General features: G+C 38.9%; 1 protein-coding gene across 1 annotated transcript in view; it reads left to right on the forward strand.

The window, feature by feature from the left end:
• The window catches only part of HSD17B4 (hydroxysteroid (17-beta) dehydrogenase 4), a 116,042-nt gene that overhangs the window by 34,580 nt on the left and 61,634 nt on the right, over positions 1 to 19,828 (forward strand). Inside the window, exons 10-13 of the mRNA XM_006873197.1 lie at positions 5,223 to 5,323; positions 7,278 to 7,514; positions 11,850 to 11,901; positions 17,437 to 17,508. Coding sequence (XP_006873259.1) covers positions 5,223 to 5,323; positions 7,278 to 7,514; positions 11,850 to 11,901; positions 17,437 to 17,508 — 462 coding nt within the window. The remainder of the gene's footprint in view (positions 1 to 5,222; positions 5,324 to 7,277; positions 7,515 to 11,849; positions 11,902 to 17,436; positions 17,509 to 19,828) is intronic.

Consider the following 19,828-nt stretch of genomic DNA (forward strand, 5'->3'; position numbering starts at 1 on the left):
TGCATTTCTGGATTCTCTTTAAATTCCTCAGCTATAAACCCTCCAATCCTCCAAACATAGCTTTATATTTGTTTCAGAGTTCCAACATTATCTCTTGAGCCCTCTTGGCCTGGTGTTCTGTGTTGTTGTTGACCGAGCTCTGACGGAACTTGGGATTTAATTTTCGGCTTATTTCCTTTTTTTGTCTCCTTTTCCTGCTCCACAATCCCCATTCAGGCCTTTTTTCAAGTGATAAACAGTTCAGGGCCAGCTGTGACCGTTTGGTTTTAATTAGAAACTGTCTCTTTAAATTTCGAGGAGATCTGTGCGCATGCATAGTAGAACCCTCTGAGGGTGGGGCTGGGGTGCCCACTGGCTCAGGCATTCCTATAGTCACCAGAATGGAGGTGCGCAGACACAAGGGACCAATGAACAGCTACCAAAAGAAAAGAATGTCCACACCTTTATCTCTGCGGTTCTTCCAGGCGTCTATGGCCGCTCCGATCCTTCCCCTACATGGTCTTACCCAAGATGGCAGCTCCTGGAGCAGCTGAGCGTCCTGGACTAGAAAGCAATAGATTTCTTGCTTCTGCCAAAATTCCCCAGCTCCAAACCTTCCAACCTTCTAAATATTCCTTTATATGTGGTTCAGAGTTCTGGGACCATCCCCTGAGCCTGCTTGTTCAGGTGTTCTGTGTTGTTGCTGGCAGAGCTCTTACTGCACTTCCACCGGATCCGCCATCTTGCATTGATTAGTAGTATAGCTCTGGCTAAAACTTCCAGCACGATATTGAATAGGAGTGGTGATAAAGGACATCCTAGTCTGGTTCCTGTTCACAGGGGGAAGACTTTCAGTTTCTCTCCTTTGAGCGTGATGTAGGCTCTTGGTTTTGTATATACGCTCTTGATTATGTTGAGGAATTTCCCTTCAGTTTTTACTTTGTTGAGTGTTTTTATCAAGAATGGATGTTGGATTTTGTCAAATGCCTTTTCTGCATCAGTCGATATGATAATGTGGTTCTTTTCATTTTTTGCCAGTAGTTTCTCAATTTTATTAATCCTTCTAAAGAACCAGCTTCTTTTCCTGTTTGTTGATGCTTTCTATAGTTTTTTGTTTTCTATCTCGTTTACTTCTGCTCTTATCTTTATTATTTCCTTTCTTTTGGTGACTGTAGGTTCCCTCTGCTGGTCTGCTTCTAATTGTCGAAAATGCTGTGTTAATGTGTTGATTTTGTTTCTTTTTTCTTTTTGGATTTGCGCATTTATCGCAATAAATTGTCCTTTCAGGACTGCGTTCGCTGTGTCCCAAAGATTTTGGTATGTTGTGTTTTCATTCTCATTTGTTTCTAGGTACTTTGTGAATTCACGTTTAATTTCTTCTCTTACCCAGTCGCTTTTCAGCAGGGTGTTGTTCAGTTTCCATGTATATGACTTTGTTGCTTTGGTCTTCTTGTTATGGATTTCTAGTTTTATAGCATTGTGGTCTGAGAAGATGCTCTGTAGAATTTTGATGCTTGTAAATTTATGGAGGCTTGCACTGTGACCTAACACATGGTCAATTCTGGAAAATGTTCCATGCACATTTGAGAAGAATGTGTATTGTGCTGTTGTTGGATTGGATACTCTGTATACATCTATGAGGTCAAGATGGTTGATCATGTTGTTTAGTTCCTCTGTAGCTTTGTCCGGTTTCTTTCTGGTTGTTCTGTCCCTTTTCGAAAGTGCTGTGTTAAAATCTCCCACTATAATTGTAGATTTATCCGTTTCTTTCTTCACTTCCAGTAAGGTCTGCTTCATGTGTCTTGGTGTTCTTTCATTAGGAGCATACATATTTATTATGGTTATGTCGTCTTGCTCAGTTGACCCTTTGATTATGACCCTTCTTTGTCCCTTATGCTGCTTTTTATCTTAAAGTTTACTTTGTCAGAGATTAGTATTGCCACTCCTGCTTGTTTATTGTTGCAGTTAGCTTGGTAAAGTTTTTTCCATCCTTTAACTTTTAGTCTGTTTTTGTCTTTGTGTGTAAGGTGTGTCTCTTGCAGGCAACATATTGATGGGTCTTGTATTCTTATCCATTCTGCCACACTCTGTCTCTTCACTGGTACATTCAATTCATTGACATTAAATGTAATTATCAATAAGTATGAATTCGTTGCTGTCATTATGCTACTTTTTTTGTTGGTGCTGTTCATTCTTTTCTACATTCCTTCTTGTGTTGGGTTTGTGTTTTTTGTGTTACTTTTTGTTGGTTTCTTCTTAATTTCCATGTTCACTTGTTCTGCTTGGGAATTCATTTTTATGGTATGTTGTTAAATATTTAGCTTTCTTTGGGGTTACCTTGTAGTGTACTAACTTTTCTCTGCATTTAAGATACTCCATTGTATCCTGTCATTTACCTGACATCCTCACCACCTGGGTCTCTGTTGCTACGTTTGTCCCTTCTTTGACATTGATATACTTTTGGTCTTCAGTTGATCTCCCAGCTCCTTTGAGATTGTTGTTGTAGTCTTGTTCTGTTCTGAATTCTGCTATCTGCTGTCTGAGTTCCAGGTGGTGTTGCCACACCTGTAAATCTCTGTTTGTTGTCTGTTCTTGTTGGTTTTCAGTCCACAGAACTCCCTTTATGATGTTTTGAAGTGCTGGGTTGGTTTTGATAAAATCTCTCAGATTCTGTTTATCCTGGAATGTTTTGATAGCACCATTGTATTTGATTGATAGTTTTGCTGGATAGACGATTCTTTGTTGATAGTTTTTTCTTACAGGGCTTTATATATGTTTCCCCATTGCCTTCTTGCTTGCCTGGTTTGTTCTGAATAGTCAGAGCTTAATCTAATTTGCTTTCCTTTATAAGTGATATTTCTCTTCTCCCTGGCCACTTTTAGTATTCTTTTCTTGTCTTTGATTTTGGAGACTTTGATTATTATATGTCTTGGAGACTTTCTTTTGCAGTCTATCCTTCCTCGGGTACATTCGGCTTCTTGAATGTTTATCTTCTCATCTTTCAAGATGTTAGGGAAATTTTCTTTCAGAAGCTCTTCAACTATCTCCTTGTGAACTTCTCTGATTCTTTTTGTTCTGGAATGCCAATAATTCTTACATTATTTCTTTTCATGTTATCCAGCATGAATCTTAGACTCTCTCCAGATTGTTTTATCCTTTTAGCTGCTTGCTCTTCTATCTTGGCAGTATTGACAGATTTGTCTTCCAGCTTGCTAGTTCTGGCTTCCATCTCTTCTAATCTGTTCCTTTCCCCTTTCAGTGTATTGTCCATTTCTTATATCTTATTATTGATCATCTGGACATCTTTTTTCAAGATTTTGATTTGTTTCCAATGCTGTGTCAATCTTATTTGATTGTTCCTGTAGTACTTTCCTTATTTCTTCCTTGTTTTCCTCCACCCCTTTTCGGAGTATTTGAATTTGTTTCCATATCATTTTTTTTAATTCCCTCTCAGGCATATCCAGAACTCGCTCTTCCTTCTCTATAAAGCCTTTGTCTATCTCCAGCTCGTTTGCATCAGCTACTCTCTTCTGTTTTTGGACATATTTCAGTAAGGTTTGTTGCCTCTTATTCATCATGATTATTGTTTTTGTTATTATTATTTTGAATATGATCAGGAGATAGGCTTCCCTTATCACCTGTAATGTGTAGCAGGTGTTGTTGGGTCTTGTCTCAGTAGTGGAATATTATGGGGTATGCTTATAGCTTGGCTATATGGCCATGATTGCTGCCTCTTCTTAGGTGATGTAGAGAGGAAAAGCTCCCACCTCCACAAAAGATGTGTGATCAAAAGGACCAAAAGCAGAAGTAATATAAACACATAGACAAAAATCACCACTTTGGAGCAGAAATGAAGCTGTGGCCGACTGTACTGTGCTACCCCGTCGGTGTGTATGCAAGTAGAAGCCTCCAGCAGGGCGTGGGGTTGACCCCTCTCTCAGGCCTCTCCTTCAATTCACTACCATATAAGTGTTCAGGTAGATACTGGAGAGTTAATGTTAGAAAGATCATCCACTATTTTTGTCTCTGAAGGTCAGTTGATTATCTGCCTGTGCTCAGTGCAAATCTTGGGATGGTTGAGTCCTGTTTTGCTGTGGTTTTACAGATTGCTTTGTTTTGATCCAACACACATAGCTCTGGCAGCACAGTGGCTGTGGATTGCAAGAACAATAGCTGGAAATTCCAAGCTGCTACCTGGGAGAAAGGCAAGGTGTCCCGCCCCGGTTCAGATGCACAACCTCAGATTTTGGGCCCATGGGTGACATCATAAGTTGCCGCCAAGCTCCCTCTCTCTGAACCATGGGAAAACTGTCCTGCCTGATGTCCGAACTGTGAAATGAAGTTGGGACAGGGAGAGAGAGAGAGAGGGAGAAATGTGTAGTTTCCCACGGCTCTTTCTCTCTTTTATTTGCTGAAAGCGCTGCTTTCTGAGCTGGGCTGGCTTTAGCCCCACTCTCTAAACTCTGCCGGGACAGGGTAGTCACAGAGGCAGTCCAGTCTCCAGATTCCTAAGTCGCCCATATTTTCCTTAATATCATGATATTTTTCATTTGCAAGTGCAGGAAACTGATGTCCTGGATCTTATGGTACATCCGGAGCTCTGGAGTTGTTCTATGAGCGCTTCTTTTGTGAGATCACCCTCCCTTCTCACCGTAGCCTACCCTACCTGTATTTGGCGGCTGAAGCCCCAACCTGAAGCACCATTAGTTATTCTGAGACAGGGCCATTCTTAGCACTGTTCCATCTCAGAGAAGAGTTGGAAGAGTAGATTGCAATTACTTGTCCCTCACCAAATATTATTTACATGTCTATGGAGTCCTGGTGTGGCATTGTGGATTAATGTGCTGGACTGCAAGGTTGGTTTAAACCACAAGGTGTGCGGTTCAAGCTCCTCAGCCAATCCTTGGGAACCCTATATAGGATTGCTATGGGTCGGAACTGATTCAACGGCACTTAACAACAACAACAACATGAACAAGTATTTTATTTTACAGAATTATATAATGACTCAGAACCCCTTTAGAATTAATCAATGCTTTGTTTTCTATTAAAAATATGTAGTTATCTTTGGTCTATTCCAAACTCACTTGCATTTTTTTCCTACAGTGTCTTGGTACAAAGTTTATGAATATCAATGAAGGTTCTGCAGCAGGATTTCTGAATGTTAGAGAAATAGTTATCTAGCATATGGGAACATTCCTTAATATTTTTAACAGAAACATTATTTTATTTTATTATTTTAGAATCAACTGGGGGTATACTTGAAGTTCTAAATCAAGTAGATTCAGGAGGAGTTTCAGCAAATTATACCAGTCATGCAGCATCACCAGCCACATCAGGATTTGTAAGTAGGAAAGAACAACATTGTATTTTGTTTTCTTTGGAGACTGTTTTTTTTTTTTTTTTTTTTTTTAAAACATTGCAGTCATTCTTTTTCAGTCTCTAATAATTGATGGAAAGCAGTAGCAGAGATCATTTAAAACAGAATTTATTCAGAAATTGTTTATGATTGACTTCAGAACAACTCACTTTGATTCTGACAATACATGGAAGCCATGGTTAAAATTGTGAAATGCTGAGAAGCGTTTTGGGATCACTTCTACAGCTATCCAGATCACTTTATTTGTCTTTACAATTTTACCCTCTTTCTCATTTCTTTCTGAACTGTATGTACCAAGCTTTTCTTACCCCTAATGGATGGACTGCCTTGAAAGGAAAGCAAGAAAATTAGTTAGGAGACCAGCTAATTGCCTTGCTTTCCTATCAAGGCAGTCCATCCATTAGGGCTAAGAAAAGTCGAGTTTCCCAGACCTATCCTAGTAATGTAGGAGAATGGACAGTAACCCACTCAGCTTCTTCTCATGGCTTTCCTAGATGATTGGGAACATTATTGATAATCCTACTTTATTCGCTATTTTTCTAACATTTTAGAAAAAGATAGTTCTTTTAGTGCCTCTCCTGAGTCATTTCTTTTAAAGAAAAGCACTGATAATATTTGGTATTCTTTGAACATTTTAACATGGCTGCAAGTAAAAGTCTCCCATTATGTTAATAATTCTAATAGAATTGTGGTTGTAGCTCATGTGAAGTTAGCTGATTTTCATCTTCTAGACTTTTTCTTTTTTTTCAATTGTAGGGAATAAATAAATAATTTGTCACATTAGATTCGGGTGTTTTGTGACCTAAGGTATGCATTTTGTTGTGTGTGCTATTGAGTTGATTCTGACTCATAGCAACCCAATAGGATAGAGTAGAAATGTCTCACAGGATTTTCTAGATTATAATCTTTACAGAGTCTTGGTATGGTGCTGTGGGCTAATGCGCTGGACTGCAAAGTTGGTTTGAACTGCAGGGTTGGTGATTCAGGCTCACCAGCTGCTCCACAGAAACCCTATACAGGGTTGCTATGGATCGAAACTGACTCAACGGCACTGAACAATAAATAATCTTTACAGGAGTAGATCTCCAGGGCTTTCTTGTGTGGTGCCACTAATGGGTTCAAAGCAACAACTTCCTGTTAACAGCAGAGCACTTAATAATTGTTCTACCTGTGCTCTTTGGTAAAGGACTAGATAGTAAACATGTTAGACTTATAAGTCACATACTATTTCTGTCTGCTTGTTCTTCTTTTTCTTTTAAACTATCCTTTGAAAATATAAAAGCTGTTCTTAGCCTGTAGCTGTAGTTTGTCAACACTGGTTGAATGGATATCATTGTTTTATAATCTAATGTGGGTTCACACATTAGCTAGAAATATCACCAAATAGAAAAATTCAACATCCAATTAGATGAACAACATTCCTGGGAAGGAACTTCAAGTAAAATTTCATTTTAGTTAGAGTTATGATGAGGCAATCTAGTTTACAGGCATTAAGCATTGTTTTGCTCATCAATTTGTGATGAATTTTATATAATTGATCTTACAGAGCAATTTACTATCTATAACAGATTCATTATTCTTTGGATTTTTGGATAGCTAATAATTACTGAACTAGTAAGCTTTTCACACTCAGGCAAGAAAGTTGAAAATGAGATATACTATTAGAAAGAAGCAAACAATAAAAAAAATACTTATCTGTAAATGGAGTCCTTTTCTACACATTATCTAATTGACTTCTATTTTTAAAACTTCAAATATAATGAAGCAATTATGATGCTCCATCAAATGCACTAAAATGGCATTCTATTAACATCTTTTCAAAAGCAAAACTAAATATATAAGCAGTTATTTTGAATTTCAAAGATTTGATAAAAATTGTATTCATGAATATAATCATTTTCTTATAACTTTTCCATAGGCTGGAGCTATTGGTCATCAACTTCGTCCATTTTCTTCTGCTTATACTGAACTGGAAGCTATTATGTATGCCCTTGGAGTGGGTGCATCAGCCAAGGAACCAAAAGATATGAGATTTATTTATGAAGGAAGCTCTGATTTCACCTGCTTGCCTACCTTTGCAGTTATCATAGCTCAAAAATCTGTAATGGGTGGAGAATTAGCAGAGATCCCTGGACTTCCAATCAACTTGGCAAAAGTATGCTATTCTTTGTTTTTAAATATGATTGATAATGTTTACTTCATATGTATATATATAAATGTTTTGTGAATTATGTGATAGTTTACATGGGAGAACATTAGCTTTACATTCATCCTATTGTATATTGTTTCATTGCCATGGTTACAATCCCCTCCATCAATCAGCTAAAGTGTATACCCTGCAAGCCTGTCCCCCAGTTGTCAGCACACAGCCCCTTACCCTCTCTGGGTCTAAAGTCCCCACCTGCTCCATCTCTCCACGTCATCGTCTCTGCCTCCATCTCTGGCATCACTTCTTCTCTGGGTAGGGTCCTGCACATCATATATTGTTAAGTGCCATCGAATCGGTTCTGACCTCAATAGCTACTCTGTCTAGGGTTTCCAAGGAGTGGCTGGTGAGTTTGAATCACCAACCTTGTGGTTAGCAGTCTGGTGCTTATCCTAGAGAGCCAAAGCAGGACTCCATTTTTATATACAAACACACACATTTATATAAACACACACACATATGTATCTACATAAGTATATATAGAATTATAAAAGTTTATAGTGGTTCAGGAACAAAATTTTGACATGTGTTTTTAATTTATTTAAGAATAAAGAAGATGAGAGTTACTTTAAAGGAAAATAAAAAGAGGAAAATATTTAGTACAGTTCCACAAACTCTGACATACTGTACTTAATTGTCTATTTGCCATTTACTTCATTATTTGACTTAGGGTAAATAATTTTTCTAAGCTTCAATTTCCTTACCTATAAAATGGACATGATAGTTCTTATATCATGATATTGGTGAGGGCACAGGTCAGGTATTTGAGATAGAGTTAACAAGTATAAAAGAACCTGAGGTAGGTACATATTTGACTTGTTTTGGGATCGAGGGGTCAATATAGCTGTAGAGTAAGAGGGTAATATTAGGAAAAGGCCTGTAGTTCATTGTAAGCTTTTTCTTTGATTAATGTTGGATGTCAGTGTAACTCTTTGAGCTAAGGAGTGACATAATCTTAACTGTTCACTCATAAGCTAACTCTTGTTATTTCATCGCGAGTACATTGTAAACATGGAAACTGGAAACCAGCTAAGTGTCTATTAACAGTAATCTAAACTGTGGGTTAATATGCTGGACTGCAAGGTCAGTTTGAACTGCAAGGTCGGTGGTTCAAGTTCACCAGCCACTCCTCAGAAACTCTATACAGGGTCAGTATGGGTCAGCACTTAACAACAACAACAAAGCTAAAAGACTGGTTGTGAGGGTGACGGAAAGAGGGATCAAGGATGACCAAGGATAAAGATTTTTGGTCTGGACAACTAAAATTATTCATATGTATATATACTCATATAATTAACTATTTGTTGTGTTATTAAGTGCCATCGAGTCGATTCCAACGCATCGCGACCCTGTGTAGGGTTTCCGAGGAGCAGTCTGGTGAATTAACCCAAAGCGCCACACCAGGACTCCATAATTAACTATGTATAGCATATATTTAGTTTGTGTAACAGTTACATGGAGTCAGTACTTGTGTGGCACTGTAGGATAAGCACTGGATTTCTAATGGAAAGGTTGGCAGTTTAAACCCACTAGGTGCTCCTTAGAAACTTATACAGCAGGGGTGGGGAACCATTTTTCTGCCAAAATGTATAGCCATACAAAATTATCAACTTAAAAATTAGCCTGCTATATTTGGTCAAACAGACTCCCGGTGTAATGCTGTAGGATCAGCAGTGGATTTCAAACCACAAGATTGGCCATTCAAACCTGCTGCTCCTCGGAAACCCTGCACAGGGTCACTATGAGTCAGAACCAACTTGACGGCACTTAACAACAACAACAACAACAACAACATATGACTGTAGGCCCTGACATTCCCTACACCTGCTATATACGGTTTCTCCGAGTCAGAACCAACTTGACTGCATTAACAGCAACAACATTACATATTCAAATGGAGAGTCTGGATTTTGGGGGTAATTTCTATTTGGGGCCTTTAGAATTTATATGATATTTAAAGCCACCGAACTGGATGAAATCACCTAATGTATGAGTTTAAGTAGAGATGAAGTTTTTGTTTAGGGACTTTGCAATGTTAGTGCTTGAAGAGATGAGGAACTTGCAAAAGAGATTGAGAAGGAATGGCCATGCAGGTAGGAGGAACACTAGCAGGATGTGAAACTTGAGGTAGAGTATATTTTACTTCTTGGAGTTTGGTTTAGTTTATCAGCCTGATGATAATTGTAATCATGTTGCTGTTGTTGTGTGCCGTGGAGTTGGTTCCGACCCATAGCGACCCTATACAGGGTTTTCGAGGCTGTAAATCTTTATGGGAGCAGAAAGCTTCATCTTTCTCCCGCGGAACAGCTGGTAGTTTCGAACTGCTGACCTTGCAGTTTGCAGCCCAATTCGTAACCACTACGCTACCAGAGGTCCTTAATTGTAATCATAGAGAGACATAAAATAATTGATTTCTGTTACTTTGATTGGATAATCCTTTGCTGGAAGATTGATTAGTTCACTCTTACTCTGAATCCATGGGAACATATTTTATTAATGTATTTGATGAAGTTGACGGTAAAGTTAGTATGTGCTGGAAAGTTTGATGTAATTATCCCATGGTACTTATTATGTACTGTTCTTCTGTTTTAATGATGTAAGTACAAAAATTAAATGTTCAGAATTTCCCCTTGGGATTAGCAGACATTGGAAATGATAAGTGGTGTTTAAATTATGTGACTGGGAATGATAGCCATCTTGGAATTTGAATCCCAGTCTTCCGAACTTTGAGTTTCCAGACAGTATGACTCAGTGAGGGAGACCTTCATTTGTCTTCCCATCACCATGCTTTTTTTCTGGATTCTGAGGAAGATCAGATTAAACTGTCCCACTGCAGTGGTCATTTAGATATATTGTTCAAGTCTTGGGTTTCCTTTCCTGTTGTTTTCTATAAATACTTGTTTATTCTTGCTTTGACAAATTGAGTTTAAGAGGCTGTGAAGTTATATAGTATCCTTAGGTTAGTCTTTGTAGATAATTTACAAGATATATATGATAATGCTTGACTCTGAGCATGTTTGCAAGGTTTCTCTATCTTGGTGTTTTAATTGAGTCATTTGCATTTGGTTCATGTTTTCCCAGTTTAAATTACTTTACCAGCACTGGCCCCATTTGTTCATTTTTCTTCTATATGTTTACTGAATGCCTAGTATGATTCAGGCATTGTAACACGAACTGAAAATATAGCCTAGGTTAGGGTCTCCATTGGCAAACACGCCCACTCTTCAATTACTGACATGGTTAGGTTCCAAATATGTGAAATTGGTGTTATGTGAGAGTCGGATGGCGACGTCCATCTCTCCTCTATTATTCATCATCCATCAGGTGCCCCCTATATATGAGTGGTGAGGTTGACCCCTTTTCCTCACCCATGTGGAGCCTGCAGGGATTGAGGTTGGTGGTATGGTGGTTATTCGTGATTCCCTGCTGCCTACCACCTTCTACTGCTTGCCACCTCCTGGCTGCCCACCCTGCTGCTCATTTGCTCCAGCCCTGTAACACCATTCATCCCCCGTCCCACCCACTTCTCACCTGCACGTTTGGACTCTTGCACAGCCTCTGCCTGCCTGCCTGTGACCTGACATCCTGCTGTCAGCCTGGGCCCTTTGTAGCCAGACTGAGACACTGAAGATAACTGGGAGAAGGTGTCCCACAGCAGGTTGGTCATAGGCCCTTGTTTGGGCTGGTCATCACTGGAGCCTCCAGTATATTTTTCAGAGTTGCCTATGGAGGACACCCTGGGCCCAGGCACAGCTCTGAGTGGGGCTCAGACCACTGAAGGTGCCACCTGAGAACTTTTTCAAAGTTGGAAATGCGAAATGCTGGCCAAGAAGATAGTTGGTGAAGAGTAGGTGTAATCTGTAATTACCACTCCATGTTGTTGTTGTTAAGTGTTGTCGAGTCTGTTTTGATTCATAGCGACCCTGTATAGGGTTTCCTAGGAGAGATTGGTGAGCTTGAACTGCCAACTTTGTGGTTGAAATCGACTGTGCAGTCCAGTGCCATAATCCACAGTGTGACACCTGGACTCTTACCACTCTATAAGAACTTATAAGTGGCAAAAAAGAACACAAATTATCTTTTATGTTCCAATAGTCTTCAAATTGGGAGACTGGTGCTTTTTGAGTCACATAATTAAGAAGCAGCTAAATTGAGACTTAATTTGGGGAAAATAGTGATGTGAATATGTGAACAATGCATTGTTGTCACTTGTGATTAATAATATCCACAAATAGACTGTAGAAAAAAAATCAGCTAATAAAAATTTTGCTTAATCCTTCTTAGCTTCTTCATGGGGAGCAGTACTTGGAGTTATATAAGCCACTTCCTAGATCAGGTGAGTTTTTATACACTTATTCCATAATTTTATTTTCTGATTAATCTACTAAACTGCATCAATATGCTAAACTGGCATGATGTTGTTAAGTTCCAACCCATAGCAATCCTGTATAGCGTTTCTGAGTAGTGGCTGGGGAGTTTGAACCGCCGACATTGCAGTTCAAACTGATCTTGTGGTCAAGTGCTTATCCTGCAGAGCCACATACTGGCAAAAAGTGACATAATAAAACATATCACAAGGTATTTATGTACACATCAGCCATTAGAGTTGTTGTTATTAGGTGCCAACAAGTTGTTACCAACTCATAGTGATCCTATGCAAAATAGACTTTGTGGTTCAAACCAACTTTGCAGTCCAGTGCATTGACCCACAGTGCTACACCAGGACTCTATAACCAATGCCTACATAGCCAGTGATTTTTCTCCAAGCCCAAATCTCACACTGTAACAAAATGCTCATCCCGATACCACCACTGTACTCACCAACACACATACTCTCAAGGGTTGGGGTCCAACATCCAAATTTTATTTAAAATAAAGAGTAATATAATAACTCAAGAAATTTTGATATGCAGCAAGATAATTAAATAATCTAATGCCTAGTAATTTATATAGAACCTATCCATCATAGTTGGAGCTCTGGTATGTCACTGTGGATTAATGCACTGGCTTCAGGGTCAGTTTGAACTGCACTTAGCAACAAACAACAACAACATACAGGTCAGCTAGTAGATAGAAACAAATTAATAGTCTTTAAGGTGGGGCCAGTGGCTCACAACCACGCATATTTGTCCTTTAGGAGTGGTATCCTTTAGTATCAATTCATGAGGGTCAACTGAGCCTGCTTTTAGGGGCAATTCTGATTCTGAGCAGGCTAAGGGGGAGTACCTGGTCCCAATTTAGATTATTCTCTTGGTGAGATTTTTCCAGGGTTTTCTTTAGGGTGTGGTTCTTCTTCTTGATTTTTTTTTTTTTTTTTCAGTTGACTGGAATATCCAGGAGGTGTGTAGCTGTCATTTTACTTGGCAGATTTTTTAATTTCCTGACAACTGCTCTCTTGAAATTTTAAGAGTAGTAGTTGGATATGAACATTTTCAACCCAAGGTTTTGGTTTTAGGGCCAGAGTCTGCAAGGATGAACTCTAGACTGCCACTTTCGTGGTTTTGTTGGTATGATGATTTCCTTCTTTTTCTGTGGCGGTGGTCTTTTTGGTGACCAAAGTAATATGTGTTAGTTACTGTAGCCAGTTTTTGGACAGCCTCCATTTGATATAAAATTTATGAGACACGTCCTATCTTGTCCAACTCTATTTTGAGGAGACAGTTTTTTCCACAGTTATATTCTGAGTGCCTTCCAACCTGAGGGGAATCATCTTCCGGCACTAAATCTGACAGTATTCTGGTGGTTTTCATATTCTGGCATTATACCTGACAGTGCTTTGCTGTAATTCATAAGATTTTCGGTGGCTAAACTTTCAGAAGTAGTCCTCCTCTCCTTGCTTATGTGTTTTAGTCTGGAACTCCGCTGACACCTGGCCACCATAGGTGACCCTCCTTGTATTTAAAGTACTGGTGGCATAGCTTCTAGCATCACACCACGTGAGCCACCACAATATAATAGACTGACAGACCAGTGAGATAGAAAGGATAAAATTCAAGGGTAGGTGAATAAGAGAAAGAAAAAAATTAACAAAAACAAAGAAAAGGAAAACACCAGGGCAGGTGCCAGACACAGAGAGGAAAAAATTCTGGGATCTCCCATCAGCCAGGTGCATCACGTGGTATGTGGGCATAATGGCATTTCTGCCCAACATGAAGTTCCTGTAGGATTAGGTCCTGTCTTTTCTGGGTATCTAATCTGGAGTTCTTTGTGGCGCTGTGGGTTAATGCTCCAGACTGCAAAGCCGTTTGAACTGCAAGTTTAGTGGTTCAAGATCACCAGCTGTTCCTCAGAAACGCTATACAGAGTCGCTATGGGTTGGAACCAACTTGACTACACTTAATAACAAAGATCTGGAGTTCTGGAGTCCTGGTGTGGCGGTTCAGGCTTGCCAGCTGCTCCTCGGAAACCCTATACAGGGTTGCTATGGGTTGGAACCTATTTAAAACATTTAAAAACAACAACAATCTGGAGTCCTGGTGTGGTGTTGTGGGTTAATGCACTGTGTACTGCAAAGTTGGTTTGAACAGCAAGGTGCAAACCCTACACAGGGTCATTATGTGTTGGAACTGACTCGACAGCACTTAACAACAACAGTAACAAATCTGGAAGTAGTTCATGCAGACCCCAAACTACTGGAGGATCAGGGTATTTCTGTCCCAGAGAGTAGCCGAGTGTGAGTTGTCCTGCTAGTTGTAGACTGGCTGGAACCAGCTTTGCAGGTCTGGGGCAGGTCACACATGATCCAGTACTGGGGTGGTTTTGCCAGATCCCCACTCACTTTGATGTAGCTCTGCTTGCCTGGAGAGCAGGAGCTTTGATGGGAGTGTATTGGATGGGGGCTGGCCATTCCTCTGGTCACCAGGGTAACGTGACGTACAAGAAAAGTTTTGTACCTTTCCTGTCTGCCAATAAGTGGTATGCTCTGTGCCACCAATTACCCTCATGCCGTCACAGCCTCCTGCAGAAGTTCAAGATGGCAAGTCACACCTGACCAGCCAGCACTGATTACCTGTCTCCTTTTAAATCCCTACCATGTGTGTCTGTTCAGCTGCTTTTCCTGGTTAGGGCTAGTCCAGGGCCTGTCAGGGTCAGCTCTGCAAATTTGGAGCAGTGTTCACTTGGATCCAGATGCCATGGTTGATGTTGCTTAGCTTCCCACTCATTTTGATGAGACTCACAACTGTGTTGCTCACTTCTGTGCAGTTCTGACAGCCAGGATAGTGGGAGCTTCGTTGGGGATGTATATGGGTCACCTCTGGTCACCAGGGAGGTGTGGGGAGTAAACAAAAAAATTCACCTTTATCTCTGTGAGTCACTGGTATGTTTCTGTAGTGCCAGTATGCTGTCTTGTCTCTGAAGCAGTTCACATAAGTTTAAGGTAGTTGTACCATGTCTTGTTGACTGGCACAGGTCATTAGTCTGTCTCCCACGCCTGCCCCCCATGTGTTCTCTTGCTCTCTTATTAAGCATTCAGTCTACTTCTGATCCCCTGGAGCTCAGGGCTCCAGGACTATAGTCTGTATTTATTTCATTTGGTTTTCCATATCTTTGTTGTAGAGGGTTTGTATAGCCTTACTACTGGTCCACCATTTTACCGTCTTCTTCCATCCTTGCTTCTAATGAATGTGACTGTACTTCTTCCTGGTAGATTTGTTTGTTCTTCCGGCAATCCATGGAAGTTAGTATTCCTCACCAGTACCATAATTGAAATACTTAATTTCTTCCTTGATCTCTCTTATTAATTGTCCAGCTTTCCTATGCATATGAAACAGTTGAAAATGCCATCACTTGGTCAGGCACACACACACAAAGGTGACATCTTTGTTTTAAAAACTTTTAAGAGGTCTTTTGTAAAAGTTTTGCCCCATTCAATACATTGTTTGATTTCTTTTTTTATTTTTATATTAATTTGTGGAGTCCTAGTGGGGTACTGTAGGATAAGCAGTAGACCACAAGGTCAGTTTGAACTGCAAGGTTGGCTGTTCAAACTCACCAGTCGCTCCATGGAAACCCTATACAAGGTCTCTATGAGTTGAAACTGATTTGATGGAACTTAACAACAACAACAGGACTAATGAGGGAATACTGGTGGCACTGTAGGACAAGCCGTGGATTGCTAGCCACTAGGTCAGCAGTTCAAACCCTGCAGCCACTTCAGGCAGAAAGATGAGTATTTCTGCTCCAGTACACATTTACAGCCTCAGAAACCCTACATAGGGCTCTATGAGTTGGAACTGACTTGATGGAACTAACAACAGTGTCTAATGATCACGATCATTTATCCATGTTTGTTGAATGTCTTCTTCGTGAAATGTCTTTTCATGTTCTCTGCCATTTTTAAATTGGATTGTCTTTTTTTTTTTTTTTTATGGAGAGGTTCAAGTTTTCTATAAATTATAGAGATTGTCCCATAACTGATAGGTCATTGCCAGATTTTAACCCCCAGTCCGTAGGCTCTCTTTTGGTGAAGTTTTTTGATGTACATACGTGTCTAATTTTTAGGAGGTCCCAGTCATCTAATTTGTCTTCTGCTGTTTGTATGTTTTCATTTATATATTTATGCCATGTATCAGGGCCCCTAAGTTTCTCCTTATGTGTTTATTGATGAGCTTTGTAGTTCTAAGTTTACATTTAGGTCTTTTTCCCATCTTGAATTCCTTTTTGTATATGGTGTAAAATATGAGTCCTGTATCATTTTTCCTTAGTGTTCAGGAAACCCACCTATTCAGTTTTGCCAGCACCATCTATTAAAGAGACAGTGTCTTCCCCATTTAATATATTTTGGTCCTTTGTTAAAGATCGTGTTTTTGTAGGCACATGGATTTACTTCTGGGTTTTCAATTTTGTTCCATTGGTCTCTGTGTTTGTTGTTGTATCAGCACTAGGCGGTTTTGACTACTTTGGCTGTGTAGTTGATTTTGAGATTGATACGGAAAAGAACTCTTACTTTGCTTTTATTTTCTAGTAATGCTTTGCTTGTCCATGGTTTTTTTCTTTTCCATAAAAAAGTTGGTGATAAATTTTTCCATCTCTTTAAAGACTATATGCCTAGTCCTGTTATTTGATTTTTGATTGCTGCTTCCATGAGCATTGATTTTGGATATATGTAAAATGAAATTCTTGACAATTTGATTATTTCTTTCTTTTTTAATGTTTTATTGTGAATCATGTGATAGTTTACATGGGAGAACATAAGTTTTACATTCATTCTATCGTATATCGTCTCATTGCCATGGTTACAATCCCCTCCATGCATCATCATTATTTCTTATTTTCTCCATTTATTATGATGTTGTTTATTTTTCCAGTTGTGAGGATTATTGTTTTCTTCAGATTGAAGTATGATTCATACTGAAGGCTGTAGATTTGATCTTCATCAGTAAATGCCTCAAGTCCTCTTCACTTTTAGCAAGCACAAGGTTATGTAATTTGTGTATCATAGTTTGTTAAGAAGTCTTCCTTCAACCTCTGCGCTGAGTTGTTCATTATCCACTAAGACACACCTGTTCATAAAAGAATCGTGATTAAAAAGAAGCACTCTCAATTGGAATTAGGAAAGTAGAGAATTGTGTGCACAATAAGTGCTTGTTGAATGATAAGAGTTAAAAAGTGAACTTGAAGAGCTCACTGACATTGTTACTTTGATCACTGAAAAATGTTACTTTGAAAATCTCATCAGAAATATTCTTCAGATTTCGTGCTGCAGGTATTCTGATTGCTTTTAATGTTGAAAATCTTTTAGTTCAGGAAAATTATTTCAAACTTATTAACATTTTAGTTTTGCTGAATTTACAGTGGAAATTATTAGAAATTATCTTAAGTCTTAATAATTTATGGTATTTAAACGTTTGTTATGTTTTCTTTTTTATAGGAACTTTCAGATGTGAAGCAAGAGTTGCTGACGTCCTAGATAAAGGATCCGGCTTAGTAATTCTTTTGGATGGTAACTCATTTACAGTTCTTATAGAAACACTGTTAGGTTAATAAACTTTGTATGCAACATAATACTTTACCATTGAAATTGGTTATTAAGTTTGTGTTTATTTACTGGTTTATGTGAAAGCATTGTAAGTGTTATAAAAATTTAGAAAAATAAGGGAGAAATCAGCTATATAAAGGATTTTGAAACAATATAACCAAAGCACAGAGATGAGATATTTGGTTTGTATACAGAATATAAGGAGCCCTGGTGATGCAGTGGTTAAATCTCCTTACTGCCAATCAGAATGTTGGCACTTGAAACTCACCAGCTGTTCCACGTGATAAAGATGTGGGCAGCCTACTTCTATAAATATTTATAGTCTTAGAAACCCTATGGGTCAGTTCTACTCTGTTCTGTAAGGTTGCTAAGAGTCCTAATTGATTCAGGGGCAGTGACTTTTTTCATTTTTGTAGAGAATACAGGAGAATTCTGCTGTTGGAGTATGTTTTTAGCAAGAAAAAATATATAGACAGGCTTTAATTGGCTTTATAGGTAAAAAGCTTGTATTGTCAGTATATAGTCATTAGTGGCTCAGTGGTTAAAGTGTTTGATTGCTAACAAAAAGGTTGGCAGTTCAAACCCACCAGACACTCTGAGGGAGAAAGATGTGCCATTCTGCTTTGATAAAGTCTGAAAATCCTATGTGAGGTCTCATAGCATAGTGGATTACAAGTTCAACTGCTAACTCCAAGGTCAGCAGTTTGAATCTACCAGATGCTCTGCAGGAGACAGATGAGGCTTTCTGCTCCTTTACAACCTTGGAAGTCCTGTATAGGATCATTATGAGTGGAAACTGACTCCATGGCACATAGTCACCACCACCACCATCATACAGGAAGAACGTAAATGGTCATGAAGAAGATAAGAAAGAAGAAAAAGGCCAAAGTGGAGGACTTTGAAACTTGCTCTCCACTTAGAGATATTAAAGCAAATGGAAGAAATGAAGAGGTAAAAGATCTGAACCAAGAATTTCTAAGAGCAGCTTGAGAAGACAAAGTCAAATATTATAATGAAATGTGTAAAGAGCTAGAGTTAGAAAAATAAAAGGGAAGAACATGCTCAGAATTTCTCAAGCTGTGGGAACTGAATAAAAAATTGAAGCATCTACTTGTAATATTGAAGGATTTCATGGGCAAAATATTGAATGATGCAGAAAGCATCAGAAAAAGATGGAAGGAGTACTCAAAGTCATTGTACCAAAAAGAAATGATCGCTATTCAGCCATTTCAAGAGGTAGCATATGAACAAGAGCCGATGATACTGAAGAAAGAAGCCCAAGGTGAAGTGACGGCATTGTCAAAGAAGAGGTTCTAGGAATGGATGGAATACAAATTGAAATCTTTTAATAAAGCAAGGCTGCACTGGAGGTACTCACTGATCTATGCTAAGAAATTTAGGAGACAACTGCTTGTCCAGCTAATTGGAAGAGATCCATATTTGTTCCCATTCCAAAGAGAGGTGACCCAATGAAATGTGAAAATCATCAGACAGTATCATTAATACTGTATGCAAGCAAAATTTTGCTAAAGATAATTAAAAAACAGTTGCAACCGTGTGTTGGTAGAGAACTTCCAGAAGTTTAAAGTGGATTCAGAAGAGGGCGTGGAATGAGGGATATCATTGCTGATGTCACAAGGATCTTGGCTAAAAGCAGAGAATACCAGAAAGATGTTTATCTGTGCTTCACTGACTACTCAAAGACTTTTGATTGTGTGGATCATGACAAGCTATGGACAGCATTGCAAAAAATAAGTATTCTAGAACACTTAAATGTGGTCATAAGGAACCTGTATATAGACTAAGAAGCAGTTGTTTGACCAGGACAAAGGAACATTTAATGGTTTAAAATTAGGAAAAATGTGCACCAGGGTTGTATTGTTTCACCATACTTATTCAATCTGTATACTGAGCAAATCATTTGAGAAGCTGGGTTATGTGAAGAAGAACTTGGCATCAGGATTTGGAGGAAGATTCATTAACAACTTGTGATATGCAGATGATACAACCTTACTTAATAAAAGCGAAGAGGACTTAAATACTTGCTGATGAAGTTGAAAGACCACAGCCTTTGGTATAGGTTGCATCTCAATGTAAAGATAAAATTACTCACCACTGAACCAGTACATAACATCCATATAAATGGGAGAAAAGATTAAAGTGGTCAAAGACTTCATTTTTCTCAGATCAACCGTGAACACTCATAGAAACAGTAGTCAAGAAATCAAATGACATATTTCATTAGGCAAATCTGCTGCACAAAACCTCTTTAAAGAGTGGAAGA

Source organism: Chrysochloris asiatica, unplaced genomic scaffold (assembly GCF_000296735.1).
Source record: "Chrysochloris asiatica unplaced genomic scaffold, ChrAsi1.0 scaffold00228, whole genome shotgun sequence".
Lineage (NCBI taxonomy): Eukaryota > Metazoa > Chordata > Mammalia > Afrosoricida > Chrysochloridae > Chrysochloris > Chrysochloris asiatica.